We start from the raw sequence: 22173 nt of genomic DNA on the forward strand, positions 1-22173 counted from the left end.
GCTATACTATTAAGTTAGAGAATAAGGGACCACTATTTCCCAGTGGAGGGGGGGTCCATGATAGAATGGAATTTCTATCAGAACCCTCTATTTGGGATTTTCTTAGCAGAGATACAGGAGTGGTTTGCCATTTTCTTATCCAGCTTATTCTACAGTTGAGGAAACTGAGGCAATCAGGGTTAAGTGACTTGCACAGGGTCCACAGCTACCAAGTATCTGAGGTTGAAGTTGAACTTAAGAAAATGAGTCTTCCTGACTCCAGGCCCAGAACTCTATCTACTGTACCATCTTACTGCCTCAGTAGAATAGAAAGATCCATTCATAAATAGGTGTTTGAAACATCTAAGTTATAGCATTGCTACCAATTAGCTGTGTTTCCTCAGACAAATTATTGTTCTCTCTGGACCTCAGTCTCCTCTTCTATGAAATGATAGCTATGAATAATTTCACAGTCTCTTTTTTTTTTTTTTTTTTTAGGTTTTTGCAAGGCAATGGGGTTAAGTGGCTTGCCCAAGGCCGCACAGCTAGGTAATTATTAAGTGTCTGAGGCCAGTTTTGAACTCAGGTACTTCTGACTGCAGGGCCAGTGCTCTATCCACTGTGCCACCTTGTTGTCCCCCCCACAGTCATGAATATTCAAGGATTGAAATTTTGTGATAATGTTTCTTTAAAAAAAATCAGGCATTTAAATATGGGGGAGGTAGATTTGGAATTAGTAAAACCTGTTTTCAAGTCCTAGCCTTGGCAAGTGCCAAGTCATTTTACTGCCTTCTATCTCAGATTCCCTGTAGTAAAATAAGGTCCTTTCTTAGGTCCTTTACAGCTCTAATTCTAGGATGGCCATGTACTACTATACTAAGTGTTGAGAATGAGGAGAAAAAGCAATATTAGGCAACCTTCCTGCTTTTCTGGAGTTTGTAATCTAGTTTAATAGATAAGAGTAAAAAACAGAAAATGGAAGAGAATACTGTACAATACTGCACTAGCTCACAGGAGAGAGGGTGGCTGTGAGAGGCTGAGAAAGATTTAAAGGGATATCATCTAGCAACCCTTAATTTAAAGGTTCTTATCCTCTTTTGTTTCATGAACCCCTTGGCCAATATCTCTTCTCAGAATAATGCTTTTAAAGTCAAGAAATAACAAATAGTATTACAGAGGAAAATAATTTTATTGATATATGGTTAACAAAATATATTTCAAAAGTTTACAAACGGGGGTGGCTAGGTGGCACAGTGGATAGAGCACCGGCCCTGAAGTCAGGAGTACCTGAGTTCAACTCCAGTCTCAGAGACACTTAATAATTATCTAGCTGTGCAAGCTTGGGCAAGTCACTTAACCCCATTGCCTTGCAAAAGCAAAAAAATGAAAAAATAGTTTACAAACACAGAGTTGACCCTTGCCTTAATAGAAGAAAAGTTTTACATATATATGTATATATATATATATATATATATATATATATATATATATATATATATATACAAAACACAAACTTTCTTTCCTCTCCCCTTCCTCATTATACTCTATTCCTCTAATACTTAGTTCTAAAATGGTTTGTGATCTTGATGTTTTCTCTAACAATACTGATTCCTGTTCATGTGCTCCCAAAAGTTCACCTCTGGATTTACCCTGTGTGCCAGAGGCCCTTTCTCCTGATGTTACAAGACCAGTGCAGTATTTGAACTATTCACTTGCCATCCCTGATGGCTCTTACCATATGACTGAAGTATTAAAAGAAGGAGAAGACAGAGTGCTGTATTCTGCTTGGTTTATGCTCCTTGGTGATTTTCATTCTTTTTTCAGTGTCATGGAGAAGGATTTGGCCTCCTTCCAAGGAGGTATCTCCAAAGAGGTGATGGCCAATGTGGTTAGCCGGAAACTAGGAACGCACTATCAGATTATCAAGAATGAATTGTACAGAGAACGTGATTGCATGTTCCCTGCAAGGTAAGAGACATAGAATCTATTTTTCTATCTTCTGATCTTGTTATAGGTATATATTTTATTCTCAACTGCCCTCATATTTCACTGGTTCTGTAACTGGTAACTATAGTGTTTATGGTTCCCTAGCATTTCTTTTGATTTATAACTTTATTATATTATGGTATCTGGCACATAATTGGTTTTTCCATAAATGATCTCATTTAATCCACGAGATAACTGTAAATAGGTGCTTCATCTAAGTGATTCCTGATTTTTGGGTCAGGAAACAGACACAGAGAATTGCAGTAACTTGTTCCAGGTTGTTCCACTAGTTAGGAAGAGGCAGGGCCTGAATGGAGCCCAAAGTTTCAGACTGCGCACATCACTCCTTTTCCTTTTCCTTCTGATTTATTCTTTACTCTTCCTCAATTTCAGGCCATCAGCACCCCCTGATTCATAATGCAGCTCTTATCACATAATATGTCTTCAAGGACTTTTTACTGGTAGAATAATTCTGGTCTAGAAATGAACCTATCTGAATTTAGGTTGGTCCTCAGATGCCAGACACTCCAATCAGTAACTGACTCACACTGTCCAGCTTGGGAGGACCTGCCAGAATTTATATTCTCCTGATATACACATTAGGCACTCACTGTCTTGTCCACAGAATGTTGAAGTAACAGAAAAACCTGGGAGAAATTCTTCCCCTTCCCATGTCAATAACTTGGTTTCTGGGTTCTTTGCTAGGTATCTGCTTTGACTAAGGTACTGGAGATGCAAAGGTGATAAAGCCTCTGCTTTCAAGGAGCTTATGCTCTTAATAGGATGGCTGACAGAACAAGCTGACTCAACAAAGAAGTGTGTTATAAAGTAGAATGTGATAAATGTAAAGGTTTAATCCAGTTTAATCCAGAGTGATAACAAAAAAATCTAAGGAGAAGAAATGATTTCAGCTGAATGTGTCAGGAAAAACTTCACAAAAGAGGTAGTGTCTGAACTGGGCCTGGAAGGAAGAGGGACTTGAATAGATGGAGATGAAAAAGGATTATGTTTAAGGCATGGGAGTGGTCTGTATAAATGAATAGAGGCAAGAAAACAGATAACAGTTTGATTTCTGAAAAACAAATTCATGAAAGGGAAATAAAATTGGAAAACTAAACTGCATCATACTATATAGTGCCTCAAATGCATGACTAAGGATGTGGTATTTCCTCTTTCAGTGGTTTTGAGCAGACTGTGGTCAGCCTTGTTTTAGAGAACTTAATTTGTAGTATGTAAAGGCTCTAGTGAGACTCAGAGGCAAGGAGACCACTTAGGAGGCTATTGTAATAGACCAGGTAAGAGGTGAGGAGGACTTGAATTAGGGTAGTAGCAGTATGAGTGCAGAGCAAAGAGAAGGGAGAATGTGACAGATACAGTGATAGATACAGCATGGGGCAGCTGGTTGGATGTAAAGGATTGGTGATAATTGAAGATGATTCCTAAGGAATTGAGCCTGGTTGACTAAGAAGATAGTGGTGCCATCCTCAAAGGTGAGTGGATATGAAGAAGGCCTTTGTTGGACGGAGAGGTGTCAAGAAAGATCCTGAGCAGCAAACCAAAAAGCTTTCTTACTTAGGCATCTTTCCTTTATCAAAAAGCCTTGAATAGAGGTGGCTAGGTGGCACAGTGGATAGAGAGCACTGGCCCTAGAGTCAGGAGGACCTGAGTTCAAATGCAGACCCACACACTTAATAATTAGGTGTGACCTTAGGCAAGTCACTTAATCCCATTGCCTTGCAAAAACAACAACAAAAAAGCAAAAAAAACCTTGAACATTTTTTGATACTACAGAAGTTGGAGGGCATAATAATAATCTTTCTCTAGGGACCCTCTTCCTCAAAAATATACTTCTGTCTTTTGTAATGCTGTGATATGAACTACTCTACCATTTGTACACTTAAATGTGTCTTGCTATTTTTGAGTCAGATAAAAGTAGGAATACCTGACATGAATAATAGTACAGAAATTCGATGTGCCAAAGGTTTTATTTGGAGAAAATTGTCAAGATGTTTTAAACTGACAATAGTTAGGGGCAACAGGTAAAAGTTGACTTTGGAGAAAAGTTGAGAAAATGCACCTCTCTTCCTTCTCTTACAGAAGTGTCTGACTGTGGATCTCAATTATTACAGATACTGTAGGATTCAATTGATAAGTTTGTTATTTATACTGATTAGTTACACACAAATACACACATATATCGTGTGTGTGTGTGTGTGTGTGTGTGTGTGTGTGTGTGTGTACATGTTGAATCTCCCTATCTCACTTCAGCTGAAAGTAGGAGTATTTGATAGGCCCAGTCTCATTTCTGATCATGGTGAAAGCTTTGACCTGCTATTTCTGACCTTCAGGTTCACCCCTACTTAGGCAGCCTGGTGCCTTCCCCCTTCCCCCTGCCATGCACCTTGGAATGTCTCAAAATGATAATAGATTTGGTACAAACAACCATTCAGCTTTAGCTTGACAACAGCTCAGATCTCTCAGGCTCAAGTGATCTGCCAGCCTTACCATCCTTAGGAGCAGGGACTAAAGGTGTTAATGACCACACTTGGCTAGAGAGGGATATATTCAGAAATGAAGGTTACATTTAAAAAAAGATATCAGTGACATTTTTTAAAATTTTGGAGCAAAAAATAGAAGTTTTATGTATAATACATTCCCAGGAAGGAGCTAATTTTACTTCAGATACTAGAAACAAGTATATGGACACAAAGAGTATAATCACTATGCAAATTTGCAATCATACCCACTGTTCAGTACTTATTGAACATTTAAAATTTTCAAAGTCTCTGAATCCTGCAAATCATAGGCCCAGAGAGGCTTCAGCAAGAACCAGTGCATTTCAAGGAATTGTGGAACTGTTCAAAAGGAACTGTAAGTTTTTGCTTCATGAGCAGGTGAGAGATTATTTGATTTTATATTTGTGGCTAAGGAAAAGGATAAAAACCTTTCCACATCTGGTCCCATTAATTCTCCTTTTCCAGCCTTATTCTACACTTTGTCAACATGCTCTCTGATCCTGCCAAACTGAATTACTTAGCATCCCTTAGTTACATCTTGAGCTTTCCTAGCTCACAAAAAGATGTGCTTTGCTCATGCTGTCCATAGGTCTGTGCATCCTACAGAGTTTTTAATCTAGTAAAGGGATCCCAAAAATACAAAGAAAATATATGATATTGTGTTATGTACATGAAAGAGATACCAAACAAAGATGTTTTTAATACCTGAAGGGAAAAGATCATTATTTTTGTTTTATTTATTTTTTAGTTTTTGTAAGGCGGTGGAGTTAAGTGACTTTCCCAAGGTCACACACTTAGGTAATTATTAAGTGTCTGAGGCCAAATTTGAACTCAGGTACTCCTAACTCCAGGGCCCTTGCTCTATCTACTGTGCCACCTAGCTGCCCCCGAAAAGATCATTATTGACTGGGGGCAGTGGGGTTACTTCATGGTGAAGGTGGAATTTGATTTTAGCCTCAGAGAGAAAAAAACTCTAAATCAGAAGCCAAGAGACCTGAATTCTGGTCCTGAGTCTGTCCTTGGGTTGATTTGTGTGGCCTTGGGCAAGTTTAGTGAGTCAAAAAGCATTTATTAATCACCTACTGTGTATAGAATATTGTGCTGATCTCTGACACACAGTCTCTGCCCTTCAGGAGTTCATATCCAATGGGGAAACTATCTGCAGACCCCTATGTATAAATAAGGTATGTCCATGATAAATGAGAAATAATCAGTAGAGAGAAGGCACTGATGATAATAATAATAGCATTTCTGTAGTGCTTTAAGCTTTAAAAACACTTTACAAACTATTCAGGCCCCAGTTGATGGGTGGAAGGAACAAGCATTTATTATTGGGCCAGACAATGTGTAAAGCACATTACAAATATCTCATTTTATCCTCACAGTTACCCTGTAAAGTAGATGCCATTATGAATCCCATAACAAATGAAGAAACTGAGTCAGACAGAGGTTAACTGACTTGCTCAAGGTCACACAGCTTGTATTGTCTGAGCCAGATTTGATCTCAGTTCTTCCTGACTCCAGGCTCAGCAATATGCACTGTAATACCTAGTTGGCCCCAGAGTCAAGAGGAGCTAAGTTTATATCTGTCCATAGATACTAGCTGTGTGGCATTGGGCTAGTCACTTAACTCCAATTGCCTTCCTCCCAAGAAAGTAAACAGCTGCCTCTTCAATCCCTTATCCCCAAGCTGCACCCCCCTCTCCTAGTTTCAACAATTGTCAGGGCTCCCTCAACATTCCTTTAATCAAATTCCCATATCATAAAGGACAGCAATGCGGACAGTGAATAGATAGCCCTGGAGTCTGGAGGACGTGAGTACAAATCCTACCTCAAGACAACTTGACAGGTAGTAGCTGTGTGACTTTGGGCAAGTCATTTAACTCTTGATTTCCTCACACCCAGGGCCATCTCTAGTTCTCCTGATCCATATCTGGCCACTGGACCCAGATGGCTCTTGATGGCTTAGCACAGTATCCCTTCAAATCCCATTCTTTTGCTTGTCAAGGTATCACTTCCCTGATGTCATGGTCTTCTTCAAGAAGGGATAAACATCATCCTCACTCCAGGCCCTTATCCATCTCTGTGTGAACTACTGCAAAAATCTCCTAATTGGTCTTCCAGCATTTAGTCTCTGTTCTCTCCTTCACTCAGAAATCAAATTATGCTCTTAAAATTCAAGTCCTAACACCTTATTTCTTTGGTCAAGAAATTTTAGTGGGTAATTGTGGGTAATTACCCTCAGGATAAAATACAACCACCTTTGTTTGGTATTGCATAATCTTTGATATTGCATAATCTGGAAGGTGGAATTTGAGTTAAACCTCAGAGAAAAAAGAATTTCTAGGCTGATTTTTCATTTTTTTCCCTCCCTCACCTTCTGTGCCAAACTAGTCTATTTACCAATTGTTTCTACATGATATCCTTCTCCTGCCTAGATTTCTTTTGTGTTTACAATGTCTCCCTTCTTATTTCCACCTGTTGGAATCCTTAGCTTTTTATTTGTTGTTGTTGTTGTTGTTGTTTTTAGGGGTTTTCTTTGCAAGGGATTAAGTGGCTTGCCCAAGGCCACACAGCTAGGTAATTATCGCATTTGAACTCAGGTCCTCCTGACTCCAGGGCCGGTGCTCTATCCACTGCACCACCTAGCCACCCAGTATCCTTAGGTCTTTAAAGAAAAGCTCAAGTGATTTGTCCTCTATGAGACTTTTTTGATTTCCCCAGCTTTTAGTTTCCCTAGCCTTCTGTCATGTGTATTTATTTTATGTATATTCTGTATTTATTTTTCTGTGAACATGTATCTCTCTTTTAGAGCAGAGATTATTTTTCTTTTACATTTGCATCCCTTGTGTCTAGCACAGGGTTTAGTTGATCATAGATACTTCATAAGTGTTGTTTATTAATCAATACTATGGATGTCCTTGAATGCCAGGCTAAAGAATTTGAATTTGAAGTAAATAGAAAATCACCAGAAGCTTTTTGGAAGAGCTCAAATTTGTGCAAAGAGAAGATCCAGGGACTGAGACAACAATAATGGTAGCTAGCAGTTTTATAGCATTTTAAGATTTACACAATTAGAGACATGATGAATAAACCTATAACATCAAATTTAAAAATTTCAGATAAAATCTCTGGTTTAACCTCTCAAAGACTACCTCGGTAGATTTCTTTCTTGTTACAATTTATCTAGGTCTGAGAAATTTTAATCATATAAACTAGAGAGACTTTCATGGTCTTTAAAAAAATATTAATCCAGGGCATAGTAGGAACTAAAGTATATATTCATAATTTCAAAGATAAGCAGAGAGATTTTGTTTAACAATGGGACAGATGACTTTGCAAAGTAGTAACTTATACTCAAGGAACTGAATTTCCCAGAGGCAAGAGAACAAGGACCCTTTGAAGAAGCCCAAATAAGAAATAGCATGTTCTATACTGTTTTAGCTCTGCTTCTATAATGTAGCTTTTAGGAGTTTTTCATAAACTTTGTGTAACCTTCCTTTCATACACTCTCACTGGGCATGCTAGGATGCATGGTTGGGGAGAGGGAGACAGAGAGGGAAGAGGATGAAAGAGAAACATGCTAAATCTGTCTTCACGAAGATGGGCATTCTATCTTCACTACTTTTACTATTTTCTTCACTACTTTACAAATAAGTGCTTTATCAATGATTGTTGAATGGCTGTTATAGCCACATTTTTGAAACTGAGAAATCTCTGAGGAAACTTAAACATGGTTCCTTATGATATTAATGATGTTTTGACTCATAAATTGATTTTAATACTGTCTTTGTATTCAGGTTTGCATGTGATGGAAATCTGAGGTGGGGGTGGTCTGTAAAGGCACTTGAAACTAGTATGAAGGTTTGAAAACTACTTTGTAGAGGGTGGCTAGGTGGCTAGGTGGCGCAGTGGATAAAGCACCGGCCCTGGAGTCAGGAGTACCTGGGTTTAAATCCGGTCTCAGGCACTTAATAATTGCCTAGCTGTGTGGCCTTGGGCAAGCCACTTAACCCCATTGCCTTGCAAAGAAAAAAAAAAACCTAAAAAAAAAGAAAACTTTTGTATTCCATAATTATGAGGTTAAAATGGTGGAATTCTATTGGGGGGCGGTGTTAGGTGATTTGATGAAGGTGATAGTGAGATGGTCAAAGAGCCAGGACCAGAGGCCAGTTCTTCATACTGTACCCTGCTACTTGTGCAACTATGGATGGCACATGCCATGGACTACTTAAAACTGCCAAAGTAGGAGCAGACTATTTGTCTAGGAAAACTTGTAATAAGGGAAACAATTAGTGAACAATTATTCAGCAACAAGAGCATTCCCCAAATAGATAACATACATAATTATATAAAGTGGAGTAGGTCCTACTTAGCTTCCTAGAAGCCAAGTAATATGAACATGTTTTTGATTGAGAAGCTATTAAGGTCCCCATCTCTGCCTTGGTAAGAGCGTTGCTATGGTGAATTTGTGACATTTATGCTTGGCAGGTGCAGTGGTGTGGAACATTTCATTTTGGAAGTTATCAACCACCTTCCTGATATGGAGATGGTGATCAATGTGCGGGATTATCCTCAAGTTCCCAAGTGGATGGAGCCTCCCATTCCAATCTTTTCCTTCAGTAAGGTGAGAAAAAGGAATTCCTTGTGCACAGAGTCCTATCTTATGAAAGCTAATGGGGAATGTTTACTTGATTATGATGATGTGCTTTACTCTTAAGTGATATGGATGGTAAGAAGCATCATATATAATTCTTCCATTTTTCTGTCTGCCAAAATTGGCAGTGTTACTTGAATTCTCTAGAACATGAAGTAGAAAGAGGATTTTGTCATATGAATGTGATTGTATGGTAGGAGCTAAATGGATTGTGTGTGCCACTATGGTAAAGAAGAAGGAATAATTTTTTTTTCTATTTGCACATGAGAGGTAGGAAAGTTGAATGTATCCAGTAAGAGTTTCATCAGAAATGAATATAGCAAGTGGAAGGATAGCTAGATCTTCTGAAAAGAAAGATAGCATTCCTCCTTTTTTTGTTATTTATCATGTTTGACTCTTCATGACCCCTTGTGGCAAAGACACCTGAGTGGTTTGCTCTTTCTTCACCTCATTTTACAAATGTGGAACTGAGACAAACAGGATGTAGTGACCTGCTCAGGGTCATACAGCTAATATCTTAGGCCAAATTTGAATTCACAAAGAGGAGTCTTCCTGACTCCAGGTCTGACACTATCCACTCTACCACTTAACTGTCCCTTATTAAACACACCACCTTATTCTGCCCTAATTTAGGTTCTGATTTATTAATCTGTCTAAAAGTATTTATTGAACACTCAAGGGGTGTTTAAGTATAATATAAGTATAATATAGTATAATAATATATATATAATATATATAATTATATATATTATATGTATTATATTACATATAATAATATATAATAAGTATAATATAAGTATAATAAGTATATATAGCAGTTCTAGGTTTCAAGTAGCATAAGTGTTGAGGAGACAAGATAAATAAAAAGCACTAAGGAAGCTATTAGGGCATCATAAATCAAACCTGACAGTCCCTGAGGTCCCTCCTATACTGAGAGTTCACACTGAATGTATGGGTGAATTGTGTTTTTGAGTAGAAAAATCAAGCAGTTTTGTGTTCATTTTTTCTATTAGTAAAATAGTAGTAATTTAAATTGATCCATAGCCAGCTTTGCCATTTTATTTCTAGACATTACAAAGCGGGGAACAAAATTTCTGGAACAAAGAAAAACTTGAAAAAATGAAGACCTTATTGGGAAACTTGTGAAAATGACTATAGTTGGGTTCTTGTCACTTCATCCCAAGATCGTTTTAGAGTGATTTTTATGTTTCTGTTGAAGACCTCTGAGTACCATGATATCATGTATCCTGCATGGACATTTTGGGAAGGGGGACCTGCTGTTTGGCCAATTTATCCTACGGGTCTCGGGCGATGGGATCTTTTAAGAGAAGATCTCGCAAGGTAGGATTTTTGCTCTTATATTTGTTTCCTTGGCAGGACCTAGTTAGGAAGAGAAAAATGAGTAATTTAGAAAGACATCATAAGGGGTGTCTCAAAATCAAGGAGATTTTGTCCAAGGCAGTATTTATATGTAACATGACTTGGGCTTTTACTCTGTAACATGACTAGGGCTTTTACCCTGTTTTGCCATATATCAGAATGGACATTTATTGCACATTTGACCATATTTTAAAGTAATAATGAAATTTATAGTATTTACATTTATCTCTTTTTGTTCACTTGTATTTTTAATTTGTTACTATTTTGTTTCAACACAGCAAACACTCCCCTCCAGTTCCTTATGAAGTAAATTCCATGAAAAGGCCTTAGTTTTTCTGTTATTAGGAGGCAAATGACTTTTTTGACAATGTGATAGTAACATTCACTGTTGTTTTTTATCAAGATTTTGTTGCCTCTCTAGGCTGATTATTTACCTTGTTGTAGTCATTGGACATATTGTTCTTTTAGCTCTGCTTTCTTCACTTTATATCACTTCATACCACTCTTCCCACCTTATCTTTACAGTACAGTAATATTACCTCCTACTAAATCTAATGCCATGATTTGTTCAACTATTGTCAAACATTTGCTTTTTCTGAGAAAGGTAAAAAAGCCATAGATATTTTTGTGACATAGAAATAGAGTAGGTTAATGTTACTTTTTGGAAACTCAGTAAAGTAAGAATGATTCAATTTATCTGGTACTCTGCATTCAGTTCAATAAATATTGTTTAATCAGCTACTGTTTTCATAGTAATTAAGTGTATGCAGAGTATGAAAAGTAGAGGAGAAATATAAAATTTAAATAAAACAAGGCCCGTCGTTCCCCCCCCCCCCCCCGAAATTTACATTTTTTTGGCTCTTTTCTATGTATCTGTAAACACCTTTTTTGGTTCCAAAAAACAAATGAACCTCAAAAAAAAACCCTTACCTTGAATTTCTTCACCTTATTGTCTGATTTGTCTCCTGTCCCTTACATGAAACTTTGTGAAAAAATTATTTATACTTACTATATCCATTTTGCCACTCTTTTTCTTTTAAAAACAGAATTGTTTTTACTGTCTGTTTCTTTCTCTGAGGTAACCAATGACCTCCTACTAAATCTAATGATTTTTTTTATTCTTCATTTTCTTTGATTTATTCCAGGTATTTGACAGTTGTTTTAAAACTATTTGTCTTATAATTTTTATTTGTAATTACTAAAAAGTTGCAGAGAGAATAATTTTTGTCAAAGTATATTTCCTCATTAATTTGCTTAATAATTTTTAAAAGTACATTTTATTTGTTAAATATTTCCATTTTTTAAATTTTTTATTTTTATTTATTTAAGGCAATGGGGTTAAGTGCCCAAGGTCACACAGCTAAGCAATTAAGTGTCTGAGACCAGATTTTAACTCAGGTACTCCTGACTCCAGGGCTGGTGCTCTATCCATTGCGCCACCTAGCTGCCCCTTGTTAAATATTTCCCAATTACATGTAAAAACATTTTAACATTTAAAAAATTTTCGAATTTCAAATTCTCTCCTCCTTCCCATCCCTCCCCCATGCATTGAAAAGGCAAGCAATATGATATCTATTATACATGTGAGGTCATCTAACTATATTTCCATATTAGCTATGTGACAAAAAAAACACCAAAAAACCCTAAGAAAAATTAAGTTTAAAAAGGATGCTTCAGTCTGCACTTAATTCATTATTTCTCTCCCTGAAGGTGGATAGCATTTTTTCATGATAAAACTGGAATTATTTTGGATCACTGTCTTGATCAGAATAGCTAACACAGATGATCATTGTTATAATGTTTCTATTATTGTATAGAATTTTCTCCTGGTTCTGTCACTTTACTTTGCATCAGTTCATTTAACTCATGCCAGGTTTTTCTGAAACCATCCTGCTCATCTTATCTGCTTTAGAATTTTAAAGATAGGTAATCATCAAAAGTTTTTATTCTTCAATAAGGAGAGATAGAGAATTCGCAGACCAGCAAACAGTGTGAAGCAAAACCTATAAATAGAAACATGCAGGATGTGTGTGTGTGTGTGTGTGTGTATAATATATACATTATATATATATATATATATATATATATATATATATATATGTATACATATATATGGAGGAAAGATTAGTCATTTAGTTCTATTATATTATAGAATATGTGTATAAGAATAGTTAATGAGATAAAGCTGGAGAGACAAGATGGAGTCAGATTACATAGGACTTTGAATACCATTGAAGAAGGATTTTTGGCAGAGGAGTGACATAGCTGTATCTGACCAGTATGTGTATATTTTAGGTCTGCAGAGAAGTGGCCATGGGAAAAGAAAGTATCTAGAGGATACTTCAGAGGATCTAGGTGAGTATATGCTTATTGAAGTCTAAAGGAGTCTCCCAATTAACATCATGAAATAAAGAATGCCGGCATTATAAATCCAAAGTAAATTCAGACTCTATGAGAAATAAACATAAAAACAGAATGTTCTAACTGGCAGAAAACCTAGAGAATATCTAGTCTAACCCCATCATTTCATTCAGAAGAAACTAAAGCAAAAAAGTGATTTGTCTTGTCATTTTAGTCCCTGACTATTTTGGCACTTTTATGAAAACTAATTTGAAGCTGATAGCTATCAGCTTTTCCCTACAGAGTTTTCATATGCAAGATATGGTCTTTAACCATATCTTTAGTTGTTTTTAAAATGTCCTTATATGACAGATGCTCTTATACATTAGACAGACACCTCTCTTTTGTGTACAGATATTCCTAAAAATTGTATCCTAATAAAAGATCAAAGTCATCTCCATGGAAGATAGCCCTATTCTCTATTACATCATTCTGCCAGCCATTCCATATGCTGTATTATCAAGTAAAAAAGGAGAGGTAGGAAGGACAGTAACAAGGATAAATGTCCTGAATTTTCAATCTTTAGACCATTCTGTTCAGAATCATAAAACATATATCCCTTGGGGTCAGGCCATAGAACTAATTTTGGAAACCACTGTCATAGATGTAGCATTACAAAGCTAATTGGGTTTTTTTGACAAATTTATTGTGCCATCTTTGCGTACAAGTTGAGTATATGGACCTGATAATAAGGGGGGTTTGAAGCTAGGAGAATGATTAGACTCAAAGAATAATTGTTATTGGATAGTTGTCATCATAGGGAGAGTTCTTTCTATAAGTGAATCCCTCTTTGGTCCTGTGTCATTCACCATTTTTAAGAAATTTTTTATTTAAGGCAATGGAATTAAGTGACTTGCCCAAGGTCACACAGCTAGGCAATTATTGTCTGAGGCCGAATTTGAACTTGGGTTCTCTTGACTCCAGAGCTGGTTGCTCTATCCATTGTACCACCTAGCTGCCCCATTTGACCATTTTTTAATCAAGGATATGGATTAAAGGCATAAAAGACAAATATCAAATTTGCCATTGACATAAAAACCACCAAAGTTAATGAATATAGGAGATGACATTCTGAATCTAAAAAAGACCTGGATGAATTAGAAGATAAACTGAATGTTCAGTTGTTTCAGTCATGTTTGATTCTTTATGACCTCATTATCTAGCTTATTTTATAAATGAAGAAATTGAAGCAAAACAGGGTGAAGTGATTTGCTTGGATCACACAGCTGGTTAAGTGTCTGAGGCCACATTTCAACCCAGGTCTTACTTATTCCAGGTCTATCACTCTGTCCATCTAGCTGCTTAGGCTAAATGCAAGAAGATGAAATATTATAAAGTTACATTTAAAATTTTAAATTTAAATTACAAAATCAGTTTCTTAAGTGCAGGGATAAGTAGAGAGAAAGTATATTTAGAAGATATGTCACAATTCCAATGAAAGAGATCTGGGGGCCATATTTGAATTTGATGATTTGTGGGGCAACAAATGACCTGGCAACCAAAAAAAGCTAGTGTACTTTTGGACTAAATGAAGGGAGGCACAGTGTCAAAATGAATGAGGTGAAAGACCCATTGCTCCATGCACTAGTAGTATTGTGTTTTGTTCTGGGTGCTACATTATAGTAAAGACATTGACAAAATTTGTGCACATCCAGAGGAAAGCAATCTAGGGCTAGAGCTAGGGATAAAGGAACTGAGGATATTTCATCTGGAGATGAGAACCTGTTCTGGAGTGGATTAGACTTGATCTTTTTTGCCCCTGACAGCAGCAGGTGAGCACTGAAGAGAAGCAGACTTCAGCTCCATATAAGGAAACATTTATAATTAGAGCTATCCAAAAGTACAGTGGACTGCCTTGGAAAATAAGGGATTTTCTATGACTGAATGCTTTCAAACTAAACTTGATATCATAGAGCTTATTCTCCTATTCAGATATGGCTATACTATTTATTTCCTATTCTGAGATTCATTTATATGTAGCAAAGGTACTATATAGGTTTTCATTTGAAAACCATCAGAGCTGAAGAGAACCTGAGAGAGAATCCAATGTGACTTCATTATTTTTCATATGAGATAACCTGAAGCTCAAAGAGAAGATGTGTCTTGCCCAACAGGTAACTTATCATTCAATTGGTGGCTGAAACTGGACTAAAACAAATTGAGAAAAGCATATTTCAATTATTGTGGATATCCTATGGGCCCAGCACACTGGGCCCCCCAGCAGTGGGGACTTAATAAGTCCTTAGTGATTGATTGATTTTGTCAAATAAGAATTTCCTATCTGGATAGATGAAGCAACCATGAACTTCTTTGGAAGTTCATCAGTTTTCATCCTTGCATTCAGGACACAAGCTAGGAAAAAAAGAGACTTGTTTAGTACTTCCTTGATTTGAACAACTAATATAAAAGGAATAGTGAACTTTCTAGTTCCCCCTTTGAAAAACATCAGTCAAAGATCACAAATAAAATGCTATTTGGATTTTATTTTAAGTTTTTTAAGAAATAAAGTTAATTAAAATGAATCCATTACCTTACCTGTAAAATGGGGATAACCTTGCTTTCAGTACCTCCCTTGCAGGGTTATATAAGGCCCAAATAAGATGATGAGTGGTTATCTTAATAACAGTAATTAATATATAATAGCTTTTTTGCAAAGCACTTTACATATATTATTTGATCTTCACAATAACCCTGGGAAATAGGTGCTTTTATCCTCATTAATGTATATCAACTATTTTTAAATGCTATATAAATGGCAGTTTTTATTATTACTCTCTAGTGGTCATTATGAAGAACTTCAAAGGATTCTATGTCATCTGTTTCTTTTATAGGACAAGTCCAGAGCGAGATCCCCTAATTCTTCTATCTCGGGAAAACCCAGGACTTGTTGATGCAGAGTACACTAAGAATCAGGCCTGGAAATCTGAGAAAGTAATTATTGACAGACCTAGCACCAGGAATGTTGTTCTCTGGATGGAATTCTAAGCCAGATTTTCTTTGGGTGGTAGGGTGAAGTGGAAATCATTTAAAATATTAGTAATTGCTGATATGAAGACCAATTTTTGGTTAACACAGCAATTTAAGTCAACATTATTCCTGGTAGCTTTTATTATGGAAGGAAAGTATGTGTTCTGTACCTGCCTTCATTTATCAAAATAATGATGACACTGTCTGCCAGGAAAGCTTCTAATTCCTTGTAGAAATAGTGGCTAGAATGTGAAAGGTAGGTGGAATCTTTTGAAATCTGGGGAAACTTTTATGAACCAATGTATAGTGGAGTGAGCACAATAAGAAGAGTATAATAACATTACAAAGAAAAACAACAACCTTTAAAGACTTAGTAACTGATCACTACAGTGACCAACCAAAATTCTACAGTACCAGTGATAAAGTCACAAAGAAGAAGGCATGATAGTTAAAATTATTTTCCTTTTATATATTGCTCTCATTTAGGGGAATAAAAAGTCTAGAATCTCAAGGGAAATAATGAGAAAAAATACAAATATAAGGGGACATAATATTACCAGAATGTTTTATAAACAGTTATCAAAATTGTTTAGTCCTGGTTATAAAACAGAAAAGTAGATCAGTGGTACATATTATATAAGCAAGAAACAAAATTATTTGAAAACTAGCTCAGTATTTGATAAAGCTAGGGACATAAATTATAGAGAAGGAATTCCCTTTTTGGACATGAATTACTAGGAAACCTGGGTGGCGCAGGGCAGTTTGACAGAATTTAGTTTTGGGTCAACATGTTATATTGTCACAATAAGCTTCCAATGGATACATTACTGAGTAATTAAAGAGCTCAGGTTTGCAAAGTACTATATATGTGCATTTATGCATGCATACATTTACATATACAAACATGTATATGGATATATATATGTGTATATATATATATATATGTATTACACACACACACACACATAAATGAAATCTCATTTGATCTTAAAGTAGGTGCTATTTGTCAGATGAGAAAGCTAAAACAGTTTAAATGAATTGTCCAGGGTCATAGAACTAGAGAATATCTGAGGTGGGATTTGAACCTCAGGTCTACCTGATCCTAAATATGCCAAACTTCCACTTCAATATAATGTGAATATAAAAGGTTACATCATTTAAAAATAATATTGAGAGGAGTTAACTTTGTCCTCCAAAAATTTTTAGCTAAAATAGTTTTAATTCCATGAAATTAAACAGCTTTTGCATGAATAAAACCAACAGAAGACATAAAAAGAGAATCTGAGAGTAGCAAAGATAGTTGCATCAGATATCTGACAAAACTCATAGCCAATCAGTGTAGTTTTCAGAATAATAAGAAACTTTAACCATTTTTAGGATGCTATATATCATCACTAATAAGAAATGCAAATTAAAATAACTCCAATGTTACAACTTCCCTAGATGTAGTTTCCTTATTTGTAAAATGTAATGGAGTCTGAATGATTTTTGAGGTCTTTTCCAGCTCTGGATTTATGATCCTATGATTATTAGACCCTTCAGGAGCAATCAGTTCTGTGAGAAGACAAGAACACTACTAACACTATTTGTGGGGCTGGAAATTGGTTAAACCTTTATGGATAGCAGCTTGTAATTTTGCTTTAAAAAAGTGACAAAAGTGATCCTACTCATTAACTCTGAGATTTTACCAAAGCTTCAATATATGCCAGACTATTCAGAGAAGCTCAGTTTGTGATAATGAACTAGAAATAAAATGATTATCTGTTGATTGTGGAATGGCAGAAGAAAAACTAAGGTTAATAAATAAATGAATGTAATAGAATATTGTATCATAAGAAATTGTGAATATGAAAATTAAGAGAAACTGGAAGTTTTAAATGAACTGAAAAAAAGAATAAAAAAATGTCCTTGATGACTACAACAATGTAAGTAAAAGAATTATTAAAAGGAAGATAGACTGTAGCTATGTGAAGAACCAATGATGGTCCTGGAGAACAAATGAAGAAATAGGTTTCTCCTCATGGCAAAGAGGGAGGGAATTATCATTAGAGGCAATTCCTTTATCGAGTTGTTACTTGTTTTTTTCTTGGTACAAGAATTGGTTCAGTTTGGTGGAACTAGGAGGATTGCTCCCCCCCCCCCCCTTTTTCAGAAATAATTTTGATGTATAAGTGTAAGGCACCTATAAAATATACTGAGTTTGAGAGGAGGGGAGGAAGAAAGAGGTGAAAAAAAGAGGGGAAAAGAAGTGGGGGGAAAAATAAAAATGCATGCTCATATTGGGATTGTTTATGGAAGCTGTTTGGTGAATTCTTTTTACTTCTAGGTTCTAAAATTTTCAAATTTAAGTGTGATCAGACTTTTAGAATTAATCAAATCCCTAAAACTGATAAGTAAAACAATTACTAATTTTGTGATGAAAGAAAATGTCTGCCAAGATTATCATTCCTCTATGCAAGTCCCTTCCTCTGGGTGAGTAAATTTACTCCAAAGATGAAATTATAAAGATTCATGTTTGGTAAGCAAAAGAGAGTTAAATGTTAAGGCAGTTTATTTAAAGGGTCTAGTCCAGTGATTCTTCCTCTTTTTGTATCATTGATCTCTTTAGCAGTCTAATGCAATCTACAGAGACCCTTTCTTAGAATCATGTTTTTAAATGTATAAAATACATAGAATTACAAAGGAAAAATTATATTGAATTATAGATGTAATTTTTTCTTAATCCAAACTCACTGATCCCCTAAACCTATCTATGGACCTGAGGTTAAAAATACCTGATCTAGTCAGAAAGACTTGGTTTTGATTTCTCTCCCTGTCCCTTACTAGTATGGATAAGTAATCTCTGCAATTGTTTCTTTTGTAAGATGGTGATATTACGACCTACCTGCCTTCCAACCTCTCAAAGTTGTCATAAAGAACTTTGTGAATCTTAGTTACTTCAATTAAATTAGGGTAACAAAGGAAATAATGAATTAGCCTCCCTTTTTAGATATTTTTTCTAAAGAATACTAGTTATCCAGAATCAGGATACTCCCTTCCCCTGAGTAATCCTGGGTAAACAGCCATTGGAAAATTTTAACTTTTAGACTCTTCTTTAGACTCTGGGCAGAGCATCACCTTTATGACAGTAATTTTGTAAGTAAGTAGATCACTGGTTATACATTATTTCCTTTAGTGGATTTTTTCTGCTTCTATATAATTCCCTTCATTTTCTATTCAATTTTTGATGTCTTTCTAGATCTCTGAGCTATGATCACACAGTTATCTTTGTGAGTCAGGAATTTGAAATGATATAGATCAGTTATTCCTAAATTGCCAGTCCATATCCTTTCAAAAGAGATGATTATTAAAAATGAATTATGTGAAATTGATTTTTAAAATTTTTCTTTTAATTTAAAGGATACTCTTGGAAAACCACCTGCTAAGGAAGTCCCACTGGTGGATCACTGCAAGTACAAGTAAGGTTTCAGTTAAACATACCCATTTATCTCTCTTTTCTCCCAATATTGATTTATACATTAATTCTTGGTGAGTCAGCTTTAATACTCCAAAGTCTAACTGGAATTTATGAGCAAAGTCATAATAGTCAATATAGGATAAAGTTGGTGAAGATCTTTGGAATAGCAAATCTTTGCTCAGACCATTTAAAAAAATGAGGCCTGATCATATAGGGAATCAAAGAAAGGCTTATCTTTGTGGCCAGAATTGAAAGCTACCTGAAGTAGCTAAAGGGAATAAGGGAGACTGCAACAGAATTTAGAAATAGAAGAGGAGAAGCAAAATGGGAAAGACATGATCAGTGGTAGAAAAGAAGAGAAACAAATGAGAAAAAAGTTGCCATTTGTGACCAGCAGTATTTAGTACCCATTTTCTCTTTCTCAGATACCTGTTTAATTTTCGGGGTGTAGCTGCAAGTTTCCGGTTCAAACACCTCTTCTTGTGTGGCTCACTAGTCTTCCATGTGGGTGAGGAATGGCAAGAATTCTTCTATGCACAGCTGAAACCATGGGTTCACTATATCCCTGTCAATACAGACCTCTCCAATGTCAGGTATGGGGTTCTGTTGCGTCAATCTGTTGCTAATGATTTTATCTCTTCCTTTTATTTCTGAAGGGATCATTTGTTTTAATGGATGTTTTTATTTTGGTAGTTTTGAATCATATATGTGTTTATATATACATACATATACATGTATATAAAATTTCACTATAGTAGTTGAATCCCAAAGGCAGTTTGTTCATTTATTCATTAGTCACTTGACACCTACCTATGTATATTAAGTAAATTGTAGAAGATTCTAAAGAATATGCAAAGATAAATGAGAAACAATACTATTCTCAAGGAACTTGCATCTAAGAAGAGCACATTTTAGTCTAGTAGAAATTCATTCAAGCATTGTGAAATGGACCAGCCCTAATTTCTTTTTTTTTTTGTTTTGTTTTGGTTTTTTAGGGGTTTTTTTGTAAGGCAAAGGGGGTTAAGTGGCTTGCCCAAGGCCACACAGCTAGGCAATTAAGACCAAAATTGAGCTTGGGTCCTCCTGATTTCAGGGCCAGTGCTTATCCACTACACCACCTAGCCGCCCCCAGCCCTAATTTCTTAAGAGAGCTAACATACACCAATCTGGTATCTCAAATCGTCAGAGACTTTTGAGATACAGCTTGCAAACTGATACCTCAACAGACTCAAATTTCTAAAAACCTCTAAGTCATTGCTTCATATGTATATGATACATTTAGAATTCCCTCCCCCAAACTAAAGCTTTTCAAAAGTCAGTTTTGAAAAATAAAAGTAAAACAAGTGATTGCATGTGACCTGAGGCTAATCAGAATTTCAGATATTAATAATAAATTACCATGATATGCACAACCCAACTGAAAGGTATAAAAGAAGAGTTTAGGGGTGGCTAGGTGGCATAGTGAATAAAGCACCAGCCCTGGAGTCAGGAGTACCTGGGTTCAAATCCAGTCTCAAACACTTAATAATTACCTAGCTGTGTGGCCTTGGGCAAGCCACTTAACACCATTTGCCTTGCAAAAACCTAAAAAAAAAAAAAAAAAAAAGTTTACCTCAAAAATCCATTGGCCCCTTCCTTGTTTCTCTTATCTCTATGTGTTTCAATTTTTTTTGTCTCAGCTTTAACCTGCTTTGCTTTTTCTTTTCTCTGCTTTAATAACAGAAAACTACATTATAATTTTATTTGTTATATATATTGCCCACTGAGTTTTGCAGTGTCATAGTTTTTTATTTCAGTACAGGTGAAATGAACATTTTATATTTCTGGGGGGAGGGGAAGAAACAAGGCTACCCTAAATTAAGTGGTTTTTCACTTGTTCATGGCTTCAAGGAAGAGTACCTTATATCATAGTCTATAGATATTATAGATATTTGTGATCTTCATTTGTCTGTGATGTTCCTGTCCTCCAGTAAAGTGAGTAATTTTGTGTATTCCATGTTTGGTATAGTCTTAGATAATTATTTTCATTTTAGGGAACTTCTACAGTTTGTGAGGGAAAATGATAGTCTAGCCCGTGAGATTGCTGAGAGGTAAGTTTTGTTTCCAAATTTCTTATTTCTATTCCCTGCCCTCCTCCTCCAGCTTTTTATCTTCCCCAATTAGAGTTTATCCTTGAGAGCAAGGAACATCTTTGTTTTTCCTTTTATTTGTATTCCCAACACTACTGGGAATATATAGTAAGTGGGTAATAGATGCTTCTTAACTTGCCTTGCTTTCTATTGCTATATTATTTCCAGTATGCTCTGTAACAAGGATGCTTAACTTTTTTATGTCATATTTCACAGTCTGGTGAAACCTATGAAATGAGGTTTGTTGCTTATATTTATAACTGAAGGAAAACATATGTTTCTGTTAAAAATTAATGAAAATGAAGATGTAATTTTTTTTTAGACACAGGTTAAGAATCTCTACTCTAAATAAAGATTTCTTAGTATTGTCATGGGTATGCCATAAAATGACCACCTCCATTCAAGGGAGCTAGCTAGACTGTGATTTTGGAAGTAGAATAAAGACTCTTATGTTTGTTTAAAAAAAAAAAACGCTCAGTGGAGGAATGAAAGTTGCAAAAAGTAATATGTACCTTTAAGGCATTTCTTAGACAATGTGAAGAACTCTGTGTGTATCTTAAATTAAGGCCATCATACAAAAACAATACAAATCATATACACTGATCCCATCCTGTTCTTTGCTGACCTAGCTTTGAATCTGCCAGGCTTTAGATGCCTGATTAAGCATCAAATTTTTAGAAAATGTTTTTTTAAAAAATTTCT

General features: G+C 35.7%; 1 protein-coding gene across 1 annotated transcript in view; it reads left to right on the forward strand.

Moving 5' to 3' along the window:
• POGLUT1 (protein O-glucosyltransferase 1) overlaps nt 1–22173 on the forward strand; it is a 31465-nt gene that overhangs the window by 2527 nt on the left and 6765 nt on the right. Inside the window, exons 3-10 of the mRNA XM_074214571.1 lie at nt 1804–1947; nt 8973–9108; nt 10358–10479; nt 12814–12873; nt 15750–15849; nt 19285–19343; nt 19768–19935; nt 21376–21432. Of these exons, the coding sequence (XP_074070672.1) occupies nt 1804–1947; nt 8973–9108; nt 10358–10479; nt 12814–12873; nt 15750–15849; nt 19285–19343; nt 19768–19935; nt 21376–21432 (846 nt within the window). The remainder of the gene's footprint in view (nt 1–1803; nt 1948–8972; nt 9109–10357; nt 10480–12813; nt 12874–15749; nt 15850–19284; nt 19344–19767; nt 19936–21375; nt 21433–22173) is intronic.

This window comes from Macrotis lagotis, chromosome 1 (genome assembly GCF_037893015.1).
Source record: "Macrotis lagotis isolate mMagLag1 chromosome 1, bilby.v1.9.chrom.fasta, whole genome shotgun sequence".
In the NCBI taxonomy this organism is placed as follows: domain Eukaryota; kingdom Metazoa; phylum Chordata; class Mammalia; order Peramelemorphia; family Peramelidae; genus Macrotis; species Macrotis lagotis.